This window comes from Canis lupus, chromosome 12 (genome assembly GCF_011100685.1).
Source record: "Canis lupus familiaris isolate Mischka breed German Shepherd chromosome 12, alternate assembly UU_Cfam_GSD_1.0, whole genome shotgun sequence".
NCBI classification, from domain to species: domain Eukaryota; kingdom Metazoa; phylum Chordata; class Mammalia; order Carnivora; family Canidae; genus Canis; species Canis lupus.
Window position 1 is genome coordinate 502,743 of NC_049233.1, and position 26,917 is coordinate 529,659.

The window sequence follows — 26,917 nt, forward strand, 5'->3', positions numbered from 1 at the left end:
TTGAGAAAATTAAAGAGATCAATAAACTCCTAGCCAGACTTCTAAAAAATATAAGAGAAAGGACCCAAATAAATAAAATCATAAATGAAAGAGGAAATATCATAACCAACACCAAAGAAATACAATTATAAGAATATATTATAAATAATTATATACCAACAAATTAGTCAATTCAGAAGAAACAGATGCATTTCTAGAAACATATAAATGATCAAAACTAAAATAGGAAAAAATTTCTGTTTTTTGAACAGACCCATAACCAGCAAGGAAATTGAAGCAGTAAATAAAAGTCTCCCAACAAACAAGAAGAGTCCAGGGCCAGATGGTGTCCCAGTGGAATTCTACCAAACATTTAATGAAGAATTAATACCTAGTCTTCTGAAGCTGTTTCAAAAATAGAAATGGAAGGAAAACTTTCAAACTTGTTCTATGAGGCCAGCATTACCTCGATCCCAAAACCAGACAAAGACCCCGCCAAAAAGGAGAATTATAGACCAATATCCTTGATGAACATGAATGCCAAAATTCTTACCAAGGTACTAGCCAGTACGATCCAACAGTATATCAAAAGGATTATTCACCACGACCACATGAGATTTATTTCTGGGCTGCAAAGGTGGTTCAAGATCCATAAATCAATCAATGGGATACACCATATTAATAAAAGAAAAAACAAGATCCATCTGATTCTCTCAGTTGATGCAGAAAGAGCATTGGCAAAATATGGCATCCTTTTTTAAATTAAAACTCCACAGTGTAGGGATAGAGGAAATATATCTCAATGTCATAAAAGCCATATCCCAAAAACTCATAGCAAATATCATCCTCCTTTTTGGGGAAAAACTGAGAGCTTCTCTCTAAGGTCAGGAACATGACAGGGATGTCCACTCTCACCACTGTTGTTCAACACAGTCCTGGAAGTCCTAGCCTCAGCAATCAGACAACAAAAAGAAATAAAAGGCATCCAAATCAGCAAAGAAGTCAAACTCTTCCTCTTCACAGATGACATGATACTCTATGTGGAAAACCCTAAAGACTTCACCCCAAGATTGCTAGATCTCATACAGGTTTCCTGTATGATTTCTGTGCATTGGTTTTATATCCTACCTCTGTGTGTGTGTATGTGTGTGATGAATAAATAAATAAAATCTTAAAAAAAAAAGCAATGAGCCTGATGAAAGAGAAATCAAAGAATCAATCCCATTTATAATTTTTTAAAAGATTTTTATTTATTTATTCATGAGAGACACACACACAGAGAGAGAGAGAGAGAGAGAGAGAGGCAGAGACACAGGCAGAGGGAGAAGCAGGCTCCATGCAGGGAGCCTGATGTGGGACTTGACCCCGGGACTCCAGGATCACGCTCTGGGCCAAAGGCAGGTGCCAAACCACTGAGCCACCCAGGGATCCCCAATCCCATTCACAGTTGCACCAAAAACCATAAGATACCTAGGAATCAACCTAACCAAAAAGGTAAAGGATCTGTACTCTGAAAACTATAGAAGACTTATGAAAGAAATGGAGGAAGACACAAAGAAATGGAAAAACATTCTATGCTCATGGATTGGAAAAACAAATATTGTGAAACTGTCTGTGATGCCCAAAGCAATCTACACATTCAATGCAATCCCTATCAAAACAGTATAAACATTTTTTACAGTCTGGAACAAACAATCCTAAAATGTGTATGGAACCAGGAAAGACTCCAAATAGCCAAAGGAATGTTGAAAAAGAAAACAAAAGCTGGGGGCATCACAATGCCTGACTTCAAGCTGTATTACAAAGCTATGACCATCAAGACAGTGTGGTGCTGTCACAAAAACAGACACATAGATTAATGGAACAGAATAGAAACCCAGAAATGGGCCCTCAACTCTACAGTCAACTAATATTTCACAAAGCAGGGAAGACTATCCACTGGAAAAAGAACAGTCTCTTCAAGAAATGGTGTCTGGAAAACTGGGCAGCCACATGTAGAAGAATGAAACTGTTCCATTCTCTTACACCAGACACAAAAGTAAACTTCAAATGGATGAAAAACCTAAATATGAGAGAGGAATCCATCAAAATCCTAGAGGAGAACACAGGCAGTAACCTCTTTGACCTTGGCTGCAGGAAGTTTTCGCTAGATATGTCTCCAAAGGCAAAGAAAACAAAGGCAAAAATGAACTATTAGGACTTCATCAATATAAAAAGCCTCTGCACAGCAAAGGAGATAGCCAATAAAACTAAAAGGCAGCCTTCAGAATGGGAGAAGATATTTGCAAATATCAGATAAAGGGCGAGTGTCCAAAATCTATAAAGAACTTATCAGTGTTACACTATATGTTGGCAAATTGAATTTAAATTTTAAAAAATAATAAATTTTTAAAATGGGAAAAAAAAAAAAACTTATCAAACTCAACACCCAAAAAACCAAGAATCAAATAATCAAGTCAAGAAATGGGCAGAAGACATGAACAGACATTTCTCCAAAGAAGACCTACACATGGTCAACAGACAAATGAAAAAACACTCCACATCACTTGCCATTAGGGAAACACAAATCAAAACCACAATGAGATACCACCTCACACCTGTCAGAATGGCTAAAATGAACAAGTTAGGAAACAACATATTGGTGAGGAGGTGGAGAAATGGAAACCCTCTTACACTCTTGGTGAGAATGCAACCTGATGCAGCCAATCAGGAAAACAGTATGGAGGTCCTTCAAAAAGGTAAAAATAGATCTACACTATGACCCGGCAATTGAACTACTAGGTATTTATTCAAAGGATACAAATAGTGATTTGAAGGGGAACCTGCATCCCAATGTTCATAGCAGCATGTTCACAAAAGCCAAGCTTTGGAAAGAGTCCAGATGTCCATCAACAGATGAATGGATAAAGAAGATGCAGTGCGTATGTGTGTGTACACACACACACACACACACACACACACACAAATGGAATATTACCCAGCCATCAAAAAGATGAAATCTTATCATTCACAATGATTTGGATGGAGCTAGGGGGTATTATGCTACATGAAATAAGTCAGAGAAATACCATATGACTTCATTCATGTGTGGAATTTAAGAAACAAAATAGATTAACATTGAGAAGGAAAAGGAAAACTAAAATAAGTGAAATCAGAGAGGGAGACATACCATGACTCTTAATTCTAGGAAATAAACTGAGAATTGCAAAAGGGGAGGTTAGTGAGGGGATGGGGTAACTGGGTGATGGAAATGAACGAGGGCACTGAAGTAATGAGCACTGTGTTATATGCAACTGATGAATCACAAATTCTACCACTGAAATGTGTAATACAGTATTTGTTAGTTAAATTGAATTTAAGTTAAAAATAGACAAGGGAAGGAAGAAATGAAAGAGAGGTTAGGATAAATATACTTGTCTAAATATATGCTATTTTCATGATTAAATATTCGTTTTTATTTACTATGGAATTTTTGGAGCAGAAATATTTTTGGAATCAGTTGTAATATGCATAATTTAGAACTGCATCCAAACAAGTTATGATGGCTTTTCCATCCAAATGGAAACTACATTTGTTAAAATTTACAAGTATTCCCATATAAATACAATTAGAGAAATGGAGTCACAAAATTTTTTGACCCAGATGGGACTGAATACCAAAAAAACAAAACAAAAACCCTTCTGCAATGAAGCTCATTTCCTTTCTGCTGCTTCTTATCCATAGGATTAAATATATCTTTTTTAAAGATTTTATTTATTTATTCATGAGAGACAGAGAGAGAGAGACACACACACAGAGAGAGAGAGACATAGAGACATAGGCAGAGGGAGAAGCAGGCTCCATGCAGGGAGCCTGACATGGGACTCAATCTCAGGACTCTAGGATCACGCCCTGAGCCGAAGGCAGGTGCTAAACCGCTGAGCCACCCGGGGATCCCTGAAATTAATTTTTTTTTAAAGTTTGCATTTATCTATTTGAGAGAAAGAGAGTATGGGAACAGGGGAGAGAAGCAGAGGGTAAGGCAGAGAGAGACACAGACTGTGCCAAGCATGGAGCTTTCTGGGGGAGCTCAATATTTCAGCACCTGGAGATCATGACCCTAACTGAAATCAAGAGTTGGACGTTCAACCTACTGAGCCAAGTTACCCCAAAAATGAAATTAATTTTTAAAGAAAAAAATCAATATCCAAAATTGAAGACTAGGGCTGGCTCAGTGGTTGAGCATCTGCCTTTGGCTCAGGGCATGAAACCAGGGACCTGGGATTGAGTCCCATGCCAGGCTCCCTGTGGGGAGCCTGCTTCTCCCTCTCCCTGTGTCTGTGCTCCTCTCTTTGTGTCTCTCATGAATAAATAAATGAAATCATTTTTAAAAATTAAAATATAAAGACAAAAGCTCCTTATTTAGCAAATTTTAAGGTAACCCTTAGAGAAAATAATTATCTCAGGTGACTTTTGCATACAGAACTCTGTACATCCTTTATAGTAAATATTCTAAGGAGTAAAAGAATAGCAAATAAATATTAAATTTCATTTAGCAATTTTATTGTTAGGAGTAGTTGTTGCAGTTTTTAAACTATTTTATATTTTAGGATAAAGCAAATAGGCAAATACGTCCAAGTTACTAAGAGCCAAGAATTTCAACTCCTCTGATAAATGTTATAAAATACAAAATCAAAGAAGGAAGAAAACAGGAAGGTAAATTTTGAATTGGAAATATCCATATGAATTCATGATTTTTCGATTTTTCTAAACACTGCCTTCAACGTCTGAAAGCAGTGCTATCTCTGAAGCAATGAAATCTCCCATCACTTAAACAGTGGCTTCCAAAAAACATTCCTCATTAAAAGTAGTAATGCTCCCTGGAGGAATGGCTGATTTCATGTCTGGAGCTTACAGAAGTAACACTGAACCTGGGACTTCTTGTGCCAAAGCTAGAAAGTGCTCACAGACAACTTAGAGGGCATCTCAAAAGGACATATGAGTCAACTTTAAAAAACACTCAACTGGGGGATCCCTGGATGGCGCAGTGGTTTGGCGCCTGCCTTTGTCCCAGGGCACGATCCTGGAGACCCGGGATCGAATCCCACGTCAGGCTCCCGGTGCATGGAGCCTGCTTCTCCCTCTGCCTGTGTCTCTGCCTCTCTCTCTGTGTGTGACATAAATAAATAAATAAAAAGAAGCTGCTTCTAAAAAAACAAAACAAAACAAAACACTCAACTGGACACATTTGGTAGTTTGAGCACAAAAAGAATGACTGTAATTGGTTGTAAAATACTGAATAAAAACCCTGGATCTGTAGTTGAAGAAAAAAAAGAAAAAGACTAATTTTCCACCTTAGTAGATTAATATTATGCCACTATCTTACTCCGAAAATTGGTAATGAAAGGGAAATAAAGCAGTTACTCTGTCTTTTTAGAAGGAACCCTAGATTCCTAGTTGATGAGGGAAAACTCCTCTATAGATAACTACCCTTTATAAATGTAGGAAGGGGAGAAGTAGAAACACACCATTTTGTAGCTTCTGATGAAATAAACTCATTCAGGGAAGGATCACTGTGGAACGTCAATTATTAGGTAAAAGTGTTTTAGGCTAGTCATGGTGTCAAAGAACTTTGCAGGTGATTTGTTAATTGTAAAGGAGAAAACTTTAAAGGACAAATTTGACTAAGGATGTCCACCTTAACCAAGTATCACTAGTGGTAGGATGACCTCATATTATATGCCTTCTGATGTGAGGCAATGTGGAGTACATGGCACTTTTCTGTTTAAGATTTTTTTGGGGGTGGGGAGGGGAGGTTGCAGAGGAGTGCAGGCAGAGACAGAGAGAATCTTAAGCAGGCTCCAAGCTTGGCACAGAGCCTAAGGTGGAGCTCAATTCCACGACCTTGAGGTCATGATCTAAGCTGAAATCAAGACTCAGATTTTTAACTGAGCCACTCAGGTGTCCCCAGAATTTTTCTTAATTGAAAAAAAAAAATGCAGAGGGAGAGAGGAACGAGTTTAATGACAAGACAGAAACAATAATAGAATCCAGAATGTACAACATTCTTTAACAATTGGCCTAGTCTTTTTTTTTTTTAAGATTTTATTTTATTTATTCATGAGAGAGAGAAAGAGAGAGAGAGAGAGAGAGAGAAAGAGGCAGAGACATAGGCAGAGGGAGAAGCAGGCTCCAAGCAGGGAGCCTGATGCGGGACTTGATCCCAGGACTCCAGGATCACGCCCTAAGCCAAAGGCAGGCGCCAAACCGCTGAGCCACCCACGGATTCCCCTAGCCTAGTCTTTCAAAGTCAGTTCTATGAAGAAAAGATACTGTTTTGGATTTAAAAAAAAAAGGGGAGAGGAGGACATAACAAGAACAACAAAGTAATGTATGGAACTTGACTGGATCTTTTCTTTTTAAATTAATGCTATAAAAGACACTTAAATTGGGAAAGTTTGAATATGGATCATTAGAGGACATTACGAATTATTCGTCAGATAATTTCAGAACCTGATAATTCCATCGTGATTGTGTAAGATATACACCAAAGATTTAGGGATGAATGGTCTTGGTGTCTGTAAGTTGCTTTCAAATACTTTAGGAAAAGAATGGTAGGTATACAAACAGATGGATAATTAAGATAGAGACAATTAAGGCAAATATGGCAAAATATTAAGATTTGTTGTATCTTTGGACTTAGTGTTTGGGTGTTTATTATCCCTTTTTTCTCAGCTTTTCTGTATGTTTTTCAAAATAAAACTGCGTAGCTTAGTTAAGCACCAGCCTTTGGCTCAGCTCATGATCCTGGGGTCCTGGGATCAAGCCCCACATCTGACACCCTGGCTCAGCAGGAGTCTGCTTCTCTCTCTCCCTCAACCCTCCCCCCTGCTTGTGCTGCTTGCTCAGACGAATAAATTTAAAAAATCTTTTTTTGCTGTTGGCAAATCGAACTTAAATAAAAACGAATGCAAAAAGTAATTTAAAAAATAAAAAAGGACAAATAAAATCTTTTTTAAAAAATATTTTTTAAAAAATAAAATATTAAAAGTTGGAAAGAATTTCCATATTATCCTAATTTTTACACAATAATGGAAGACATTCCAGGATGCATCCCATTAATATTATCTTTTCTTTGTTCTCCTAAGCAATCAAGAGATTCTCACTTTGATATTTCAAAAAGACACACTAACAAACATATCCAAACTTTGTTGTCTCTTTACCCAAGTATGGCTTTAATATTTTATTAAAAATTCTTGAATTTATAAATATTAAAACACTGCAATTTATTGGCACAAGAATGACAATGCACTAGCAATAAAATCAAAATAGAAACTAAACTATTTAGAAGCAGTAGCAACTCCATACTTCAAAGATAATTTAAACAGGCAATTTTAGAGTGCTTCATATATATAAAAAGCAGTTCTCAGCCTGCAGTGATGCTGCCACATGGGCAGATGATGCTGCTAAGCATCTCAGGTGCAGCAGGAAACCCTTTAACCAATGGCTGCTACAATTTCTTAATTAGCTTGAATTAATGAGTTCACTCAGAATTTATTTTGTTTACTGCTTACTGTAGTTACTCTTACACTACTTACTAACTGGTACAGAAGTGTTTTAACAACTGGTTGAGGCAGTACCGGTACCGTTTCCTTCTATTAACACAGAAGCCACTTGGCTCCTGTGGGCAGGGACCACATCATCTGCTTTCCAGGGTTTGTTCCATTCTAATTCCCACTTTCCTGCATTTCCAACTTTTCGTCCTCACTTGATTCTTCTTAACAGCATGTTATAACACTCAAAACTTAAAAAAAAAAAAAAAAAAAAAAAAGTCCTCAATTCTATATATCTGCTCTCTCCACTGTCTTTCATTGCAAATACAGCCAAATTTATTGAAAATAATATCCTTGGGGCATCTGGGTGGCTCAGTGGTTGAGCATCTGCCTTTGGCTCAGGTTGTGATCCCGGGGTCCTGGAATTGAGTCCTCGCATCATGTTCCCCACAGGGAGCCTGCCTCTCCCTCTGACTAGGTCTCTGCTTCTGTGTGTCTTTCATGAATAAATAAAATCTTTTTTTTTTTTTTTTTAAGAAAATCATATCCTTTCCCCCACTGCCTCCACTTCCTTCCTCCAAGTCATTCCTTCATTCTGATCTCACCTGTCCAATGGAACTTCTCCCAACAGTATCACCAAGGTTCCTTGTGGTCAAATCTAGTGACCACTCCTCATTCTTGGGGTCCTCACCCCTCAGGGGCATCCCACATTTGGCCCTTCCTTCTTACCTGAGCTTTCATTGCACACTTTCCAGGTTTCATCCTGTCTGCTGGCTTTTCTTCCCCTGCTCTCCCTTTGATTTCTGTTCTCCACTTTCTTCCTTAGCCTTCTTCTTTTTTAAGATTAAAAAATTAAATTTATTTGAGAGTCAGCAAGAGAGAACATAAGCAGGGAAGGGCAGATGGAGAGGGAGAAGCAGACTCCCCAGTGAGCAGAGGCATTCGCTTAACTGACTGAACAGTGCCCTCTTCTCTTCTCATGCTACACATTTTCTCAGGGCTATCTCCATTACTCTCCTTCCCTGATGTCGATGCCACCCAAGTCTGTCTGCAGTCAGGACCCCCTTTCCTCCAAGCTCCACTCAAATAAACCCTGTCACAGAAAATGGCACCATCACTCACCCAGTTGCCAAGTCAGAAACAGGGTATGCAATCTTGACTTGTCCTTCTCCCTCCTCCACACAGCAAAACAATTCCCCAGACATTAACCTTATCTCCTAAGCACCCCATAAAACTGTTTCTCTTCTTTCCATCAGCCACTACTTAATTCTAGTTTCCATTCTCTTCCCCTGACATCACTTCAAAAGCCTTGGATCTCTCTCCCCTTTCCAAACCAGTTTCCATACTGCAGTGATCTAAGGCACAAATCTCTCCTTGTTCTTAGGCCTCAAATTCTTCACCATTCCTCTGGATAAAGCCTACATCTTTAGCACAGCTCACAAATTCCAGCAAGAGCTGGCCCAAGCCTCCCTCTCCTGCTTCACCTTTCTTTACCTGTCCCTTGCACTGTAAGCCCGAGTCCTGCTGAATATGTTGGTCTTCCCAGTTTGTCATGTGCTTCTTCCTAGACCTTATGGAATGCTCTTGCCCTCTTAATGCCTGGCTAACCCCTGCTCAGTCTTCAGGCCTCAGCTTGGACCTCCATTCCTCTAGATTCTTTTGACTCATCAAAACTGGCTTACCTGCTCCTGTTGAGTATTTTCAAACCAATTATTTACAATAGACTACTGATTTTTTTTTGCAAAAACAACTTCGTTATGAAGTTCAATGGATACATGTAATTAATTTACATAGAATTATTGTAGAATTTACTGCATAATTATTGTATTATAAGTATCTAGCTCTTTTACTCGAGGGTTCAGCCTATGCTTTATTCAATTTCTTTGTTTTAGAAAACTCAGCATGCCTTGGCACATATTGCTTTCAATTAACTTCTGTTGATTCAGTGATCATAAGAAATTAAAAAACAGAGGCCCAGATAACTGAACTACCCTAGAGTACACACAGCTATCTTATTCCAGAAGTAAGATCAGAACTCAGTCTGATGGGGTACCTGGGTGGCTCAGCCAGTTAAGTGTCTACCTTCAGCTCAGGTCATGATGCCAGGATCCTGGGATCGAGCCCCAGATTAGGCTCCCTGCTCAGTGAAGAGTCTGTCTCTCCCTCTTCCTCTGCCCCTACCACCCCCACCCCACTTGTGCTCTTTCTCTCTGTCTCAAATAAATAAAATCTTAAACACACATACACAAAACCTCAGTCTGAAAAAGGGACGCTTGGAAGGAAGTTCAATGTCTAAATAGAGTGCCAGCACTGACTTCTCTGCACCAAGAGACCGGCCAGAGGGGCACCTAGCCTGGCTTAGTCAGTAGAGTATGTGGCTCTTGTTCTCAGGGTCATGAGTTCGAGCCCCACATTGGATGTAAAGATTGTGTAAATAAACTTTTTTTTTTTTTTTTTTTTTTTAATGATAGTCACAGAGAGAGAAAGAGAGAGAGGCAGAGACACAGGCAGAGGGAGAAGCAGGCTCCATGCACCGGGAGCCCGACGTGGGATTCGATCCTGGGTCTCCAGGATCGCGCCCTGGGCCAAAGGCAGGCGCCAAACAGCTGCGCCACCCAGGGATCCCTGTAAATAAACTTTAAAAGAGAGAGAGAGAGACTGGCCAGATGCAACAGGAACTGCCAGGGCCCCAGACCTCTATGGTCAAGTATCCCCATAGTAGATGTGACCCAGGCCAAGGGGCATGAGGACAAGGGTCTTGGATATTTCAGCATCGGAGATTGGACCCCTGGTTTCCTTTGTCCCTTTTAGTCAGTTTCAACACCCAACCCCAGGCACTAGTTAGTATTGGGGTATTATCTGTTCTTCTCTGAAATCTGTTTCTTGCTAAGATAGTTCTTTTCCGTTTCTCTTTCCTACAGTGAGTGAGTCACTGACAGGGGCCTGAGAAGAATCACTTAACAGTGCAGCCCACCGGGGCTTTAGAGTTACTTCCTTCTAGGTATTCAGCATAAACATCTCCCCTCTTCAGCTTCCCTTCCAGGTCTCCTTTTCAGCCCCACAAACAGACTCCCAATAGCCCTGGTGAAACTCATGGCACAGCCAAAGATAAAGCGCAGAGAGGCAGCACTGCAGAGGAGGCAGGGAGGGACAGGTACAATTCTGATCACCTCCCGTCCCTCCACTGTCTGAGAACACTCCAATGTTCCTACTCCAGCAGCATATAAATCCTCTGCTTCTCTAAACATCATGAACCCTCAGAGGAAGCTGAGCCTGAGCCCCTTTCTTCCATCAGAAGAGTCAGCCTTGAGGCTAAAGAGCCCAAGATGGGAGACAGGTGGGTTTTTCTCTAACTGGGACTTTTTTCTTTTACCACACATTTTGAGCAACCTTCAAGCACATTCACATGCTGACAGTATTTCATCTTTGTACTGCAATGGAAATTCCAGCACTTAGGTGCTGACTGGAACCAATAAAGAGTGAGTTTGGGGGACTGTGATCAGGCTTCAAAAGCCAAACATGTCAGCCTCTCCTAAATATACTTTATTTCCTTCACTCCTGGATTGACCAGGTTTCTACTGGAATTTGGAAAACTGCCCAATGACCCAGATCCTGCAGGGGAGGTTTTAGAGTGAAGAGAAGCAATCTGGTACTCCCATCTTCTCCTTACTCCTGCACCTAAAGGCATAGGTTTCTCAGCCTGTTGGACCAATACTTTTTTGCTACCATTTAACTCAGACAACACTGTGGCAGCCAACAAAACAAATCCCATTCTCCCTTTTCTCCAATAATTAAGTCTAGGAGTCCAGCTGCTTGCTTAACAAGAAGTACATAAAGTCTTAAGATGCCCTCAATAGAGCTGACTGCTGCTGAAATGCACAGAACTCCATAAGATCGTTCTGGCTACCTGCTGAGTTCTAGCTCAGATCCTGCACTGATCATCTTTGCTCTATCCCCAAACCAAGCTAAATGGGATTCAAAATGCTGGCTCTATGTCTTCCCCTATGAGTCCCATAGACCTTTAGTGCATGTGGGTCTTTCAATAATAAAGCCTAACAGTGTGGGATCCCTGGGTGGCGCAGCGGTTTGGCGCCTGCCTTTAGCCCAGGGTGCGATCCTGGAGACCCGGGATCGAATCCCACGTCGGGCTTCTGGTGCATGGAGCCTGCTTCTCCCTCTGCCTGTGTCTCTGCCTCTCTCTCTGTGTGTGACTATCATAAATAAATAAAAAATTAAAAAAAAAAAAAAAAAGAAGCCTAACAGTGTACTTAAGGGGCTGGTCCACTCAAATAATAAATGTGCACCCTAGCTCTTTGCAGTATTTAAGAAGTGACTTGTACACATTTAATTATCATTTTCAGAAACATTTTCTTACCTAAAAATTTCTATCAATAGGAAGTCCTAGAATTATAGTGTATGAGCCCCAAAGATTTGGAGAACATCACACACCCTTCTTAATCCAAAAACTTGGATGCCTGAGAATGGGGTGTTAATCATGGCCAGGCTGCACATTTAGGTCAGACACTGTCCACACATCTTTATATGCTCAGTGTTTAAAAGCAGAAATCCAGATGCATAGTCAGCCCTCAGTAAGTATTTGTTGAATTTGAATAAATCCTATAAAACGCTCATGCAGAGACAATAGCTCATCACACCTCTTACCACTTCTACTCCAAAAAGCTCCAAAGAGCTAGTAGACTCAGATCTAGCAGCAGGAGGCAACATGAGGCTGCTGCTCAAATCTGAGAGAGAAGGAATGGCACCAGCTGCATGAGGGCTAGATTTCGACCAGGCCTCAAAGCCTGAAGTGACCTCCCCTCCCCATGTTCCATGATGATAATGGGATTCATAAAGTGCAGAGTGGGAGAATGAGCAGAAAGTGGACTCTGGGGCCTTAGCACCCAGTGAATTAACCCCTAAGAGAACTCTTCCTTCCCAAAGAGAATGCACAAGGCAAGAAGGGAAAAGAGGAGAAAAGCTTCCCAGAGCTGTTGGCCTAAAGCAGCCGCTCTCACCTGTTCTCACCTCAGTCCATCCGGGGAAGGGGCTACAAAGCAGACAATCTTTATTCACAATTGGGGCGGCAGAGGGGAGGTACCCCCAGGTCAGTCCAAAAGCAGAGATACTGGGTGGAGCAGGTGGCACAGGGTAGGGACTCAGCACTCGTCCTCACCCAGTAGGGCATAAGGGTTTCGGGCAGCCAGGCTGGCTCCTGCAGCTGAAGTTGGGGTGTCCTCATCCCCTTCCCCCTCCTCATCTGCATCCCGGTCTTCCTCTCCCTCCTCCTCACAGGAGCTGCTCAGCTCTTCTTCTTCTTCCTCCTCCTCGTCACCTGCTGGCCCCACCCTGCCCTGCAAAACCACCAGCTCTGTGGTCTCTGGATGGGACTCCCAAGTGCCTGGGGAACAAAACAAGAAAAGAATGGAGAAGAGTTTTAAGCAGTAACTAAAGCCAAAGAAAGATGAGAAGAGGCAAAGACTAACTAACACTAACATCGGTTTTGCAGCTGCTGGCATTCATTCACTCATTCCAACTCCTATGTGCTAAGCAATGAACACAAGTTCTGCATATGTTAACTCTACTCTCTACCACCACCTTGCCAGGGGGCAACTATCATCCTGGTTTTGCAGGTCAGGAAACTGTCTCGGAGATGCTTAGTAACACAGAGCAAGCGGCAGGTACAGGATCCAGGTCTGACCCTCATTCTGTGTGGCCACAGAGCCCACACCCTTTTGCCCATATTATAGCATAAGAACTCTGGCTCTCTGACCTTTCTGTTCACTGTAGCCCGGGGGATGAAAACATAGGCTGAGGCGGCCATCCAGTGCCAGTCGTAGGAGGCTATTGGCTGCTCTGTACACATCGTTCCGGGCTGCCTTAGCTGTCTTATAACCACGCTTCTCTGCCCAGGCTGGAGAGAGAAAAGAATAGCGGGGAGGGAAACCGTTAAAGCCTTGTCATCACCACTCTGTTCCCGTAACAAAGTCCTTCCAGTTTTCTCCAGAACATCCCAGGCCACTGATCTTGCTGGCCCCACGACAGAAATCCAGGCAAGAGTAGCCAGGTACTTCATCAATGGCAGAACCTCTGGAGAGGAGAGGAGATAGGGCAGGGTAAAAGGGAAGGGGAGAAGCCAGGCACACGGAGCCCACCTTCACAGATGTCCCAGGCACACCAGGGGTGTTCTGCTGAGGGATCCTTGGCCTCTGGGTGGCGCAGGTGGAGCAGGACCTGCACAGGGATTCGAGAGGCCAGGTAGCCCACAGCGGTGTACGGCTCCTGGATTTGGGCAATGGGGTAGATCCCTGCCAGAACCTGAGGGGAAACAAGAATACTCAGTCTGTTCCTGGCCTCCTGCCTTCTCTCCCTCCCTGCCCCCTCTGCCCTCATACCTGTAACTGCCTGGGAAGAAGGGATGGGAATATGAGTCCAGGGCAATCACAGAGCTTCACAGAGGGGGTGAGAAAGTAGGTCTGAAAGTATCGGGTGTGGCCGGGGGTTCTGGAGACACTCACAACCTTTCTACCCACCAGCCCGTTGATCAGTGAGGACTTGCCCACATTAGGGAAACCTAAGGAAGGCAAAAAACTTAATAGCGGACAGATCCCTACTCTGTGAGGCAGGATGCAGTGCTATAGCTATTGATAAAAAGGGAAGTAGGGATCCCTGGGTGGCGCAGCGGTTTGGCGCCTGCCTTTGGCCCGGGGCGCGATCCTGGAGACCCGGGATCGAATCCCACATCGGGCTCCCGGTGCACGGAGCCTGCTTCTCCCTCGGCCTGTGTCTCTGCCTCTCTCTCTCTCTCTGTGACTATCATAAATAAATAAAAATTGAAAAAAAAAATTAAAAAGGGAAGTAAGGCACAGATGTTACAGAAGTAGTATAACCTTGCAAGTTTCAAATCAGACTCTGGGCTGCCATGATTGAATCCTGGCCCCTTCACTTATCAACTCTATAACCTCAAGGCAATTTACTTCACGTTCTGAGACTCTGTTTCCTCATTTCACAAGTGCAGATACCTTCAAGCTCAGAGTGGTCCATATTAAATGAAAAACAAATAGGATTGCGTGGTTCAGTGCCTGCAGTATATTAAATGCCCAATATGTAGACATGCAGCTCACAATCATTGCAACTTCTCCAGGGAGAAGACTGGAAACCCTTGGGGCTTACTGACATTCTCTTCATGACACCTCCCTCACTCTGGGGGACCTTAGTATCCGCACAGGTGGCCTGTTAAGCACTTGGGCCTCCCAGTGCCAGCATCCGTCTTCCGAAGGTTATTTCCTCAACTACCCACTGCCTTGGTCATACTCTGGATCTTGTCACTTCACACCTCCAAAATCTCAACCACAAGCACCACTCTCTGCTGTGACATCCCAGCTCACTTTTTCTGTTCTTCGATTCTGATTACTCTTTGACCCTGCCTCTCGTTAGGACAACTACTCCATACTGGACTCATGTCCTCACTTCCTTTCTATACCAACCAAGACACCATGACCCAGCTCTACAGCCACCCCCTTTCACAGACCTTGAACTCCCAAGTCCTGTCCGTCTCCTCAATCTTACCCCCCGCCCATGGCTCCCATCTCCCAATGCTCTGACACTCTGGCTTGTCCCACAATCACCAAGTTTGTTCCTACATTGAGATCTCATTTACCGATCCCTTGGCCTGGAAGGCCCTTTTCCCGTATCTCCAAACGGCAACTTCCTCTCAACATTCCAGGCTCTTCTCAGAGAGGGCTTCCCATGAGAACCCTCCTCTCTGGGTCACTCTCTACTCCCTTTCATTGCCCCTAAATAATAGGATTTCAAATTCATGAATTAGTTTACTTCCAAGGCAATAAACTCTGTGAGAATAGGGACTTTTCTGCCACTTTCATGGCAGCATAACCTGCCCCTGTAAACAGCACCTGGCACATAACAAATATTTGCCAATATCTAAACTCAGGACTGCCTGTGCCACAGAAAATGTTCTCCTATGGGACACTTGAGTGGCTCAGCGGTTGTCTGCCTTCCACCCCAGGGCATGATCCTGGAGTCCCATCGGGACTCGGGCTCCCTCCATGGAGCCTGCTTCTCCCTCTGTCTGCCTCTCTGTCTCTTATGAATAAATAAATAAAATCTTTAAAAGAAAATGCTCTCCCTATATCACTTTGAACATAGAAAGGTTACTACAGAGACCTGAAAGAGTGGATGCCCCATCTCCACCCCTCCCACACCTCCTACCTCCCACCTTGGCAAGAGAGAACCAGGAAGAAAGGACTGGAAAGGGCGCCATTTGTCAGCAGTCAGGTAGGTTGTTTCCAGGACAAAAATAAGACTGAAAGGTAAGTCAGGAATGTTTCCCAGGAGCCCAACTAACTACTGTATTCACCTTAATTTGGTTCCCTTATCACTTCAGATAACACAACTTTGCCCACTTCACTTCTTCTCCTTTTTTTTTTTTTTTTTTGCCCACTTCACTTCTTAACTCTCCCACCCACAAAGGAAAGGGGCCCTGGGCCCTAATTCTACATTCCTTTCTTCCCCACGAAGAGCAGAGACAAGGCTCTTTTTAATTCAGGGTAGATTCTTCTTGACAACAAACTTATAAGGATAAGACTCAGAAGATACTGATGGTAACTAAGCTCCTGCTAGGACTTAACGGTTCCTCTATTACAGATTGATTACCATCAAAGAAACAGTTAAGATTTATGTCATTTAGAATGATGCCTGGTGCCTAATACCTGGTAAGCACCATGTAAATTTCAATTTTAACAATCATGATTATTACTAATAACACTATTTGATAAGTATTATTAGGCCCTCCCTGTGCTATTGTCTTCATTCCTTACGTCCTTTCTTCTAATTAGGTATCAGCATCCTCACTCTAAAAATCAAAATAACTAAGACTCAGGGTGGGTAAATAACTAGGAAAAGGTGGAAATTAAGTCAAGGGTGCCAGGAACCTTCCACTATTGCCAACACTCTCCTTTTCCAAATAGTGAAACTATGTACCTCAGAGACTGCCATGCATGGGCCACCGCATCCTTACCCACACAGCCGATGGTCACCACCCCGTCTTTGTAGTGCTCCTGGGTCGGGCCGGTTGGCTCCATTGCTGAGTCAGTCTGCTGTTCCACCAGCACTGCAGGCCCATCCTCTTCCTCCTCCTCCTCCCCAGAGCCATTTCCCCAGGTGGCCCCAGCCACATCTCGAGCAATCTTCTCCCGCCAGCTGCTTAAGTCCACTGTTCAAGGAAGGATAAGATGATGAAGATTCTCTCCCCAGGGCCATCACAGATGATTGCACAGACTATGCACTGCACAGCTAATGTAACTGGCACCCTCTGGAGTTGGAGAGTGCCAACCTACAGGACAGATTCTCCCCGGCCTTCACTTGACCCCACCTAGAAATCACGTGAATTTTTGAGTTTCGGAAAAATACTAGGAAGACTGAAGGCAACAGACCACTGGGGCTCCTGCCTACTTGCTACCTTTGATTCCACCAAGTTAATCTGCTCCCTCTTCTATACCTCCTCCTGGTCGCTCGCCTACAATCATAATAGAAGGGACTGACTTCAGGGAAGGTAAGCAAAATGACTCCAGGCCTTGGGAGTCATGTCCTCCCCCATATCCTCCCACCGCTCCTCTCCAAGAGGTATATACCTTTCCCTGCAGTGATGGCTTCACAGGCTCTCAGCAACTGCTCTGGCCCCAGGGCCCGAGTCCATCCTCTCCCCCGCCTCCGACTCTTCTTCAACACTGAGAGTATAGAGTACAAAAGTGTCAGCATGTGGGCTTATACATCCCATCTCACCCACCACCCTTAGGCCTGAGATCAGGGACTCCTTTGTCAACAAGCCTCTCTGTTCTCCCTGTTGTCCCTTGTCACCCCACCCTTCCCATGCTGCCTTCCTCATTGCCTACTCACCGCTACTAGGGTCCTGTGGGGTGCGGGGGTCCCGAGGGAAAGAGGTAAAAAGGACTATGTGGAGTTGAGGATAGTGTTGATGAAAATAATGCTTCCAGGCAACCACGAGAGCTGGTGGGGCTAGATCCACCTTGTTCAGGACCAAGACCAAGGCCAACCCAAGTTCTCCAGTCACGTACTCATAAAGTGCTGGTGGGAAATTCACAACCTGGGGCAGGATTAGTGAGAGGAGGGAGCAATGAGAGATCAACCCAGAGTTCTCTGCTTCCAGCTCCCCACTCACCAGGGACGACTCAGAGACAAGACTCTGGTGGTAGCAGATTTGGGGGCAAAACAGTAAATCAGCAAAACTGAACTAGGAAGATAAAGCAGCAGTAAGCAATACCTGTGCATTTGTCTCTGGGGGATTTCTTACAGGTCCTGATTAGGGATGAAAATGAGCCCAAAACAAGACAAGCAAATAGTTGTACCTAGCAAACTAGCATGAAGGTTGGGGTCAGGCATGGGGTGGGAGTTGGCATAAAACTTAATACCTGTTTTTGTATGCACACATCTATGCATATACACATGCATGTATGAGCGTGCACATGTCTGCATGTTTGTGATGCTTATGTGTGGCTGTGTGAGTGCACACAAGCAAACACATGTTTGTGAGTACACGCAAGAGTGCATGTGTATACATGCTGTTAAGAACTTACAACCTAAATGTCCCCACAAGCTCTGTGCAGTGGCAGTATTATAGCCGATGAGGTTTATCTGAAGCATGATTATCGCTAACTAAATGTCCCCACAGACCTCTCTGTCTCCCAATGGAGGACAGCAGTGAAGTGGTATAGCCAAATTAACACAAAGGTTGTCCAGTAGCTGAGCCCAGAGCCTTAACCACTGTCCTAGCATTCCAGGTCGGGTTGCGCTCTATAGTGACTATTGTGGTAGGGCAGGGAAGAGCCCCCAGCTGCCTTCACAGAATCCCGTGGCACTCCACATTGGAACTTCCTATCGGTCTAGCTGTGGTGGAATGAAAATGAGATATACAGATTTTTATCAAAGGAAGTAAAAGAGTCAGTTAACCAGAGCAGGAGTGACAAGCTGTGACACTGATGAATAAAGGACTGAGTTCCTGATCACAGACGTCAGTATGAGATAGGTATGACTAAAAAGGAAAAACACCTTTCCATCTCTCAACTTCTGCCTCTGGCCTTTACCCCAGAAGAATCTTCCTCCTCCATACCCCTTGTCACCCTCATCCCCAGTACTCACTGGATGTCGGATATCAGTGATAAGCAAGACAATGTCAGACATCTCCAACACGCGCCACAACTGCCTCCACGTCTGAAAAGACAAGTTCAGTGGAAGAGTACCGAAGACCCAAATCCGTCTCCTGCCTGATCCCAGAACAATTTGACCAAGGGGTTGCTATGCCCCACTCCTGGCCCCACTCCATTCTCACCTCCAGATTATGTTCAAAGTAGCTGAGTTTCTCAGAGGAGTAAGCTCCATGAATCTTCCCAAGATACTCCTGGAAGCTCCGTTCCTCCTGGCTCATTAGCTGCTCTTTGGACATCTCATAGCTCCAAGGAGGACGACGGGGAAAGTCCAGGACTGGAAGGTTAAGAAAAAGCCCGAGTAAGTCTGAGAATGGTTTCAGGGCTCAACAGTGGCGGCACCCAGATCTCTCATTGGTCACAGCTCATCCCAGCTCCTTCCCGGAGCACACTGCCTCTCCCAAATATCCAGGTGTTGAGCTCTTACCTGAGCCAAACTGATAGACCTCTCGGATATCCAGTTCCAGCAGCTCAGCACTGACAGGCTGTAGCACTTGCTCTCGGGCTGCTCTCTTCCTCCTTTCCACCTCCTCCCGGCTGTCTCGCTCGAAATGCAGCCGGTATCTAATGGGACAGGGACCGCAGCATCTCTTGCAATCCCGTGCCCATAAAGCCCCCTCCGGGCAGACATCTTCGCAGAGCTTTCTCTCCAGAGTTGTTCAAGTCACCTTTCTGTCGGGCCCTCCCTCGAGTGTCTGTCCCAAGCCTCGCCCTTCTGAGGGCCAAGAACTCTCTGCAGCCCCTCCGGAAGGGAGGCCTGTGGCCCGTTCCGTGGGCCCAGCTGCCTCGGAGCCGCGGCATCCCAGACCCACTCGCCCACTGGTAGCAGCCACCTTCTCCCCAACACGCTTGTCTCCAGGCGGGCGGGGAACACCCGGCCGGCGCCGGCGCTCCCGCCCCCGCCCGCTCTCACCGGTTCGCATCGTAGCCCCGAGGGCCCAGCCCCTGGGAAGGCTGCTGGTTGAGCCTGCGGATATGGTGGGTCATGGACTCTCCGTCCGAGGTGTCGGTCTGCTCCTCCCGCCGCTCCCGGCTCCCGCTGCGGCTGTTGGAGCTGGATCGCAGCCCATCTTGGAGCCCTGCGGGGAGGAGGCAGTGACGCCGATACCGGCCGGCTCCAAGCAGCTCGAGACCCCGTCCCCGGTCCAGCTGGCTTCCCCACCACCACCCCATTCCTTTCGAGGCCGTCCTCCCACCATCCTTCCCAAGACCCCAGAGGATGCGCGTCGGGGAGTCATTCCTTCTGCAGGGTTCTGCGGGAACGACGCCCTGTCCGAGCGGGAGGGATTCCCCGCCCCCAATCTCCGTCCTCCTCCGTTCCTTCGGGGGAGGCCGGGCTGAGAGAAGCCCCTCGACTGGGCCCCGCGGGCGTGGGCGCGCGGCCACCGCCGGGCCCGCCCGCCCCGCCCGGCCCAGGGGGCACACCCCTCCTTCCCGGGGTGGGGAGTCGGGCTCCGCCCCCTCCCCTCGCGCCCGCACTGACCTCGCTTCCGCTCCCGCTTGTCCTGCAACTGCTTCTTCTTCTGCTTCACGCTGAAGGGCTTCTTTCTCGGCATGGCCTGGACCAGTCACCTGGCCCACCCTCCACCGAGATCCTGCCGCCTCAACTGACTCCCCCCCACCCCCCCGGGCAACCCCCGCCGCAGGGGCCTGGGACCCAGGAGGGGGCGGGGCTAGGCGGTGACGTCACGGGCGGGCCGGCCGAGTTCGCCTGCGGCCTGGGTGGAAGGCGAAGGAAACACCGCCGCTTCCTTCTGGAGCGAGGCGAAAAGACGCAGCGGGCCGGACTCTCCGCACGTGAGACTCACTGGCACCAAGAGGGCGCAGCGGCGGCGAGCAAGGAGGCGCGCGTGGGAGGATCGAGCGAACTTCGTCACGGACGCTACCAAGTCGCTCTCGGAGGAGGGGGGGCGTGTGTCATCACCTTGCGCGCTGAGGGAACCTATCACTCACCTGGAGGGGGCGGGGGCGCGGAGGGCGGGTCTACCATCTGGGACAGAGGGGCGTGGGCGCGCCGAAGCTAATTTACCCCGCCACAAGGTTGGACCTTAGTGGAAAGACTGGACTGCGCCTCCGGGGAATGAAGTCGACTTGCTGGTCTACACTGAGGGCAGTGCCAGACGTCTTGAGGGGCGGGTAGCGGTCTGAAGAGTTCTGGGCGCCACCTTGCTGGGGCCCAAATTCCTTGTGGGAGCGATGATGAGCAGCTTTACAGATCATAAAGGCAAGCGCGGGCGAGGAAGGAAACCCAGGTGGGACAAGGACTTTTGGAGAGAGGTCAGAGGGTGCGAAGTTGTGCCTGCCGCTGCTACCATGGTAACCGGGACCGGATGTGGCGATCTTAAGGTGCGACAGCGTTCTCAGGCTTTCTGGCCCGAGAGCCTATCAACTCTATGGCATACTATGAGGAGCCGGTTGTGGGTTTGTTTTTTTTTTTTCAGCGAGCGGAGAAGAGAGGAATTTTTTTTAAGCATTTATAGGAACGCAGCAAAAAGGCTTGAGACTGTCTCTGTGCCTGGCAGAGACCGACGGAGACCTCAAGAATGAGCCGCACAAAAGCTCCCCGGAGCCTTCCGGAAGTGAAAGGGCGGGAGTCTCAGCCTCTCCTTCCACTCCCCGGAAGCGGAAACAGAATCCCAGCGTGCCCCTTCCTCACTGCCCTCCAAATCCCGCTGCAGCCATTGCCGCAACCACGATGCCCAAACGAAAGAAGCAGAATCAGCAGCAGCCGCCGCCTCCGCAACAGCCCCAGCTGCCAGAGCGGGGGGAGACTGGAGACGAGGAGGATGGGAGTCCCATCGGTGAGGAGCCCGGGAGGGCTGTGCACATGCCTGTCAGCTGGTCTAGCTGAGGGGTTAGGGTCTGAAAAGGTGCGGGGGAGGGGGTTCTAACCGAAGGAGAAGGGGCGCTGGGGCGGGGCTAGGAGGCTGTCCCCTGTGGAGCCCTGAGCGAGTTCTCTTCCTTGATCCCTCAACTTCCATCCTCCTGTAACCTTTCTGAAGAAGGCGGGGGTGGGGGGGGGTAGCATATAAAGCTCATGCGCGCAGCCGCAGAACAGCAAGGGAGAGGGACCCTACAGAGATCGCAGATTGCAATGATTTAGTATAACAATTTGTGACCAGACTTGGGCCCAAGGAAGGTGGAAGTGCAGCCTTCTCTAAACTACTCTGAGGCGGGGAGTGCGGAGGATCATTCCGATTGGCCAACAGTTAAAGAGAGGGATTGGGTTACCTCTGGAATCACCTGGGACGTTTTGAATGGCAACTATGTAAGGGAAAGAGAAAGCTGTAAAATACCCTTCCCGTAGTATCCTCCTTGCTTGAGTCTCCTTTTTTTTTTTTTTTTTTTTTTTGCGAACTTCAAAAACGCTTTGCAAAGGAAAGAGCAGGCAGATGGGCTGAGAATTTGTAACGCTACTGAGAATATATCTGCCATTACTGATCGGATTAAGGAATGAGTAGTAGAAAAACAACAGGATTTTACCAGTACCTGAGTCCATTCTGGTGACTATATTTTTATGTCTACTCTTAGGACCACCTAGCCTTCTGGGCCCTCCCCCCATGGCCAATGGAAAGCCTGGTGATCCCAAGTCAGGTGAGGACAAGGGGGCTCTGATTCTTTGATTAGGTCCTGGAGAAGGGGGGGCGGCGGGAGGGACTAAAACCCAGTAAGAACTTAAAACCAAAAGATCAGGGATTCTGTACGTAAATGGATAGAAAGATGTTGTATATTCACAGGTTGGAAAGCTCAATATTGCAAAAATGTCACTTATAATCAAATTGATCTATAGATTCAGTGCATTCCCAGTGACGATCCCCATAATGGAAATAAACATTCTATGTTATTATGTGGACATGCAAAGGATCAGGCTAAGAGACTGCAAATACGGTCTTGAGGTAGGAGGACTTACTTGACTATCATGATTTTTCGAAAGGCTATAGTAGTTATTATGGTGTGGTATTGGCACAACAACAAACATATAAGTAAATAGCCCTGAAAAAATGTCCAGTATCAGGTCTACACATACATAGATATGTCATTTATGATGAAGATGGAGCTGAAATAGTGGTCGTTTCAGTAAATGATGTTGGTTAATTGGATATGTGGGGAGATGAAATCTGACCTATTCGTACCATATGTAAACATCAACTCGGAGTGAACCGTAGATCTAAGTGTTAAAGGTAAAGAAAAATATTTTCATGGTCTTAGAAGGGATAAGAGTTCTTAGACAAGAAACACACTAACCATAAAGGAAAGATGGATAAACTGAACTACATTAAACTTTTATTAATCAAGTCACACCGTTAAGAAATTAATAGAATAGCAGATATTTGCGATAAACACAACCAATAAAGATCTCATATCTAGAATATATATAGAACTCTTTTAGACAGCTTGTTAGAAAAATGGACAACGGACCAGAACAATTGTCTCTCAAAAACTGAGATCTAAGTGACCAAGAACATGTGAACAAGAACTCAATGTCATTAGTTGTTAAATAATCTCAAGATAAAAACATAACACTTCAAAGTTAAGATGCTTGTGCACTGTTGGTGAGATTGTAAAATGGTACATTTCTATGGAAAACACTGGAGTTTCCTCAAAAAAAAAAATTTGAAATAGGACTACCACATGATCCAGCATTCCCACTTCTGGGTATATATCCAAAAAAATGGAAAGCTGGGTCTTGAAGAGATATTTGCACATGCATATTCATAGCAGCACTATTTACAAGAGCCAAGAGCTGGAAGCATCCCAAATGTCCATTGACAGATGAATAAAATTCTGTATATTCATACAATGGAATATTATTCAGCCCCCAAGAGGAAGGGAATCCTGTCACATACTACAACATGGTAGAACCTGTAGGCCATCTGGCTAAATGAAACAGGCCAGTCACAAAAAAGACAAATGTATGATTCTACTTGTGAGGTATCTAAAGTAGTCAAATTCATAGAAACAGAATGGTAGTTACTAGGAGCTGAGTGGAGAGTTGTTTAGTAGCTATAGAGTTTCAGTTTTGTAAGATGGAAAAGTTCTAAAAATCTGTTTCACAACAATGAGAATTTACTTAACACTACTGAAACATGGCAAATCTTAGGTGCCTGGTGTGCTTAGTCCATAGACCATGTGACTCTTGATCTCAGGGTTGTGAGATGGAGTCCCGTATTGGGCATAGAGATTACTCTAAAAACAAAAAAAGACAGCAAATTTTACATGTTCCACCACAATTAAAAAACAACAACAACACTCCCCAGAATGGCAAAAATGAAAAAAAAATTGACAATACTAAGTGTTGTCAAGGCTGTGGAACAATTGCCAGTGGGAACTTAAATTGGTACATCCACTTTGAAAAAGAGTTGGACTTCATTAAACTTTAGCATACATATCCCCAGGACCCAACAATACTTTTACTAGGTTTATACTCAACAGAAATGCATACATATGTGTAACAAAGACATGTATAAAAATGTTCATAGCAGCATTTTTCGTTATAGCCCCAAACTGGAATCCACCCACATGTCCACCATCAGTAGAATGGATAAATAAGTTGTTGTGTGTGCATGCAATGGGATACTACACTGCAATGAAAATGAACGAACTCCTGCTACAGGCAACCTGGATGAATCTCACAAACACGGTGTTGAGCGAAAGGAGCCAGACAGAAAAGAATGCAGACTGTATGATTCCATTTATGCGAAGTTCAAAAACAGGCAAAAACTAACCTATGGTGCTAGAAGTCAGGATAGTGGTTACTTTGGGGGGGGGGGATGGAATAGTGGGGGAGGAGGGGCACAAGTGGGGGGAGGACTTCTGATTGCTAAGAAGGCTCTATCCCTTCACACGGGTGGTTAAAAACACAGGTGTGTTTACTTTGATGGTAATCAAGTTGCACACTTAAAATTGGTGTATTTTTCTGTATGTATACCGTACCTCAAAAAAGTAAACAAAAACACAGGGCTTCCTCATGAGGATTAAGCTGGCCACTGATCACCTTTCCATGTCTTTCTTTCTCTTTCTTTCTCTCCAGCTCTTCACAGAGGTCCTCCAGGATCAAGGGGACCAATGATTCCACCACTGCTGAGCCTCCCACCTCCTCCCAGGGGCAGAGGCCCAATCCGGGGAGGCCTGGGTCCCAGGTGCGGCCCATATGGTCGTGGCTGGTGGGGGGCCAATACTGAACCTCCTTTTCCTGGACCAGGCCATGGGGGTCCTTCCAGAGGAGGCTTTCACAAAGAGCAGAGAAATCCCCGAAGGCTCAAAAGTTGGTCTCTTATCAAAAATACCTGCCCACCCAAGGATGGCCCCCAAGTTATGGAAGGTGAGGTTCTTTTTTTTGATGCCTGTACATATTTAATACCCATCACTCCCAGAATGCCTGTGACTCTTCTCTTTTGGGCTGTCCTTTGTCCTGTTTTTGTTTTTTTGTTTGTTTTAAATATTTTATTTATTTATTCATGAGAGACACAGAGAGAGGCAGAGACACAGGCAGAGAGAGAAGCAGGCTCCATGCAGGGAGCGTGACGTGGGACTTGATCCCCGGTCTCCAGGATCACGCCCTGGGCTGAAGGTGGTGCTAAACCGCTAAGCCACCCAGGCTGTTTTGTCCTTTTGAAGTAGGAATAGCCCTGAATGTGTTTTTCTCCCAGGAAGAGGACTACTACCATTCTAAAACGTATGGAAATGGTGGGGAGTAGAAAAATTTGACTGCCCTCTCTCTCCTTTTTGTTACATTTGTTTTCTGTCTTGCATTTTAAACTGCTCAATTTTCACTTGTTCACAGACAAATCCAACCGCCCCGTCTGCCGACACTTTGCCAAAAAGGGCCACTGTCGATATGAGGACCTCTGTGCCTTCTACCACCCAGGCGTCAATGGACCTCCTCTGTGAGACTGTGCCTTCCCATCCAGGCTGGAAGGAGCCCTCTGACCTAGCGGCCATATATTTCCCTGTGGCCCTGTGACGGCTACTGTGAGGCTGTTCCACCCACCACCCTCAGACACCCACCCCCATCTCTCACCTCCCCCATTTGGGGTCCAGAGTTTTGTTTCATCACTGGTGCCCAGCGTGTGGGCTTTCTTCCGATTCAGCCTCCAGAGACTCGCCTTCAGGACCCCACCATTGCTCTCTTCAACTGCCTCCTGGATCCTCTTCCCCTTCGCCGATTGACTGCTCAACAGGAAACCTCTTTGGTGCTGTTTCTTGTGCATCTATCTGTCCACCCAGCCCTCGGCACTGCCCTCGATTCCTAAGAGCCCTGGAGCAGTTTCCTGCCATTCCCTTCTTCTAGCTGCTTGTTTTAAGTCCTTTTTATGTGACAAACCCTACCCCCAAAGTTGCCAGTTGCTCTGTGAAACTCACCAGGTTGACCTGGGGTCAAGTACGGATGACTGGTGCAGAGTTATTCCCTGAAAGGCCACTCTCCCTGCTTTTGGATTTTGTAGATCCTGCGTCAGTAGCATGGTCCCCACCACTCGTCTGTGATCACTGTGCTTTGTGAAACTGTGCATCCCCTCGTACGTAGCCTTTCTCAGTGTCCGTGGCATCATTGTGACTTCCCAACACTAGAGTAAGTTTTTCTGCCAAAATGAGTGAGGCTCTTGATGCCCTCTAGATTTTCCACACCTCCCAACATGGGAGAATTGTGAAACTTTCTGCAAGACTGCCTCCCTGGTCTCCTTATTCTCCTGGTGTCGGTTTTTTTGGGTTTGACCCAAGCCCATGAGATGTCCTCTAAAGCCTCTTACGGGCTATCCTATCTCCTCTCCAGCCCACTTTAGTTAGAGTACGTCATTGTGAGGCCACCAGCCCTTTCGTCTGAATTCTGTGAATCTCCACCTGGCCTACCCTTGGGTGGAACCTGGACGGTACTGTTGCCCTCGTCTAACCTTCTTCCCTACATCCCTGGCACTGGTTGTTTTCTGTGAAAACGGCAGTGAACAGGTTCGGTTTTGCACTGGCCCTGAGGAAATGGGTCAGGAGTTGTGTGGGCAAGAGGGAAGGATGAGAGCCGTTGGAGAACTGAGAATGAATTTTTTTTCTTTTTAACATTTTTTATATTAGTAATAAATGCAGTGGAAACAAGCATTTTCCTCAATCCCTGTGTTCCAGTCATCTCTGGAGGTGCAGATGAGGCTGTTCTTGGTTGGAGTCACTTTATTCTTCCAT

At 45.6% G+C, this 26,917-nt stretch overlaps 2 protein-coding genes across 4 annotated transcripts; one reads left to right on the forward strand and one right to left on the reverse strand.

Annotated features, from left to right (window-relative positions):
- Window positions 1–12,554: 12,554 nt before the first annotated feature.
- GNL1 (G protein nucleolar 1 (putative)) lies at window positions 12,555–21,075 on the reverse strand. The gene is made up of 12 exons (XM_038553418.1): window positions 20,232–21,075; window positions 19,662–19,827; window positions 19,176–19,312; window positions 18,874–19,025; window positions 18,684–18,755; window positions 17,424–17,631; window positions 17,159–17,254; window positions 16,546–16,740; window positions 13,904–14,082; window positions 13,664–13,826; window positions 13,282–13,422; window positions 12,555–12,909 (listed from the first exon to the last, which is right to left on the reverse strand). Exons 1-12 carry the CDS (start codon window positions 20,302–20,304, stop codon window positions 12,668–12,670), a joined length of 1,824 nt encoding a protein of 607 aa, XP_038409346.1. The 5' UTR covers window positions 20,305–21,075; the 3' UTR covers window positions 12,555–12,667.
- Window positions 20,740–26,846, forward strand: PRR3 (proline rich 3). Of its 3 annotated transcripts, XM_038553435.1 has the most exons (6): window positions 21,471–21,549; window positions 22,280–22,342; window positions 22,539–22,644; window positions 24,247–24,429; window positions 24,780–25,070; window positions 25,533–26,846. In XM_038553435.1, exons 4-6 carry the CDS (start codon window positions 24,318–24,320, stop codon window positions 25,637–25,639), a joined length of 510 nt encoding a protein of 169 aa, XP_038409363.1. In that variant the 5' UTR covers window positions 21,471–21,549; window positions 22,280–22,342; window positions 22,539–22,644; window positions 24,247–24,317; the 3' UTR covers window positions 25,640–26,846. The 3 variants fall into 3 exon arrangements, with proteins under 3 accessions (XP_038409361.1, XP_038409362.1, XP_038409363.1); XM_038553433.1 differs by lacking the exon at window positions 22,539–22,644 and having other exon boundaries at window positions 20,740–21,549; XM_038553434.1 differs by lacking the exons at window positions 22,539–22,644; window positions 24,247–24,429 and having other exon boundaries at window positions 21,358–21,549.
- The last annotated feature ends 71 nt before the right edge of the window (window positions 26,847–26,917 follow it).

Coding starts and splice junctions, on each gene's coding strand:
- GNL1 (XM_038553418.1), bottom strand. CDS start 20,304: ATGCCGAGAAAGAAGCCCTTCAGCGTGAAGCAGAAGAAGAAGCAGTTG. Junction 19,828..20,231: donor CAAGCGGGAGCGGAAGCGAG/GTCAGTGCGGGC, acceptor TCCTCCCCGCAG/GGCTCCAAGATGGGCTGCGA. Junction 17,255..17,423: donor CCCACAGGACCCTAGTAGCG/GTGAGTAGGCAA, acceptor CTATACTCTCAG/TGTTGAAGAAGAGTCGGAGG.
- PRR3 (XM_038553433.1), top strand. CDS start 21,444: ATGCCCAAACGAAAGAAGCAGAATCAGCAGCAGCCGCCGCCTCCGCAA. Junction 21,550..22,279: donor GGAGGATGGGAGTCCCATCG/GTGAGGAGCCCG, acceptor GTCTACTCTTAG/GACCACCTAGCCTTCTGGGC. Junction 25,071..25,532: donor TGGCCCCCAAGTTATGGAAG/GTGAGGTTCTTT, acceptor ACTTGTTCACAG/ACAAATCCAACCGCCCCGTC.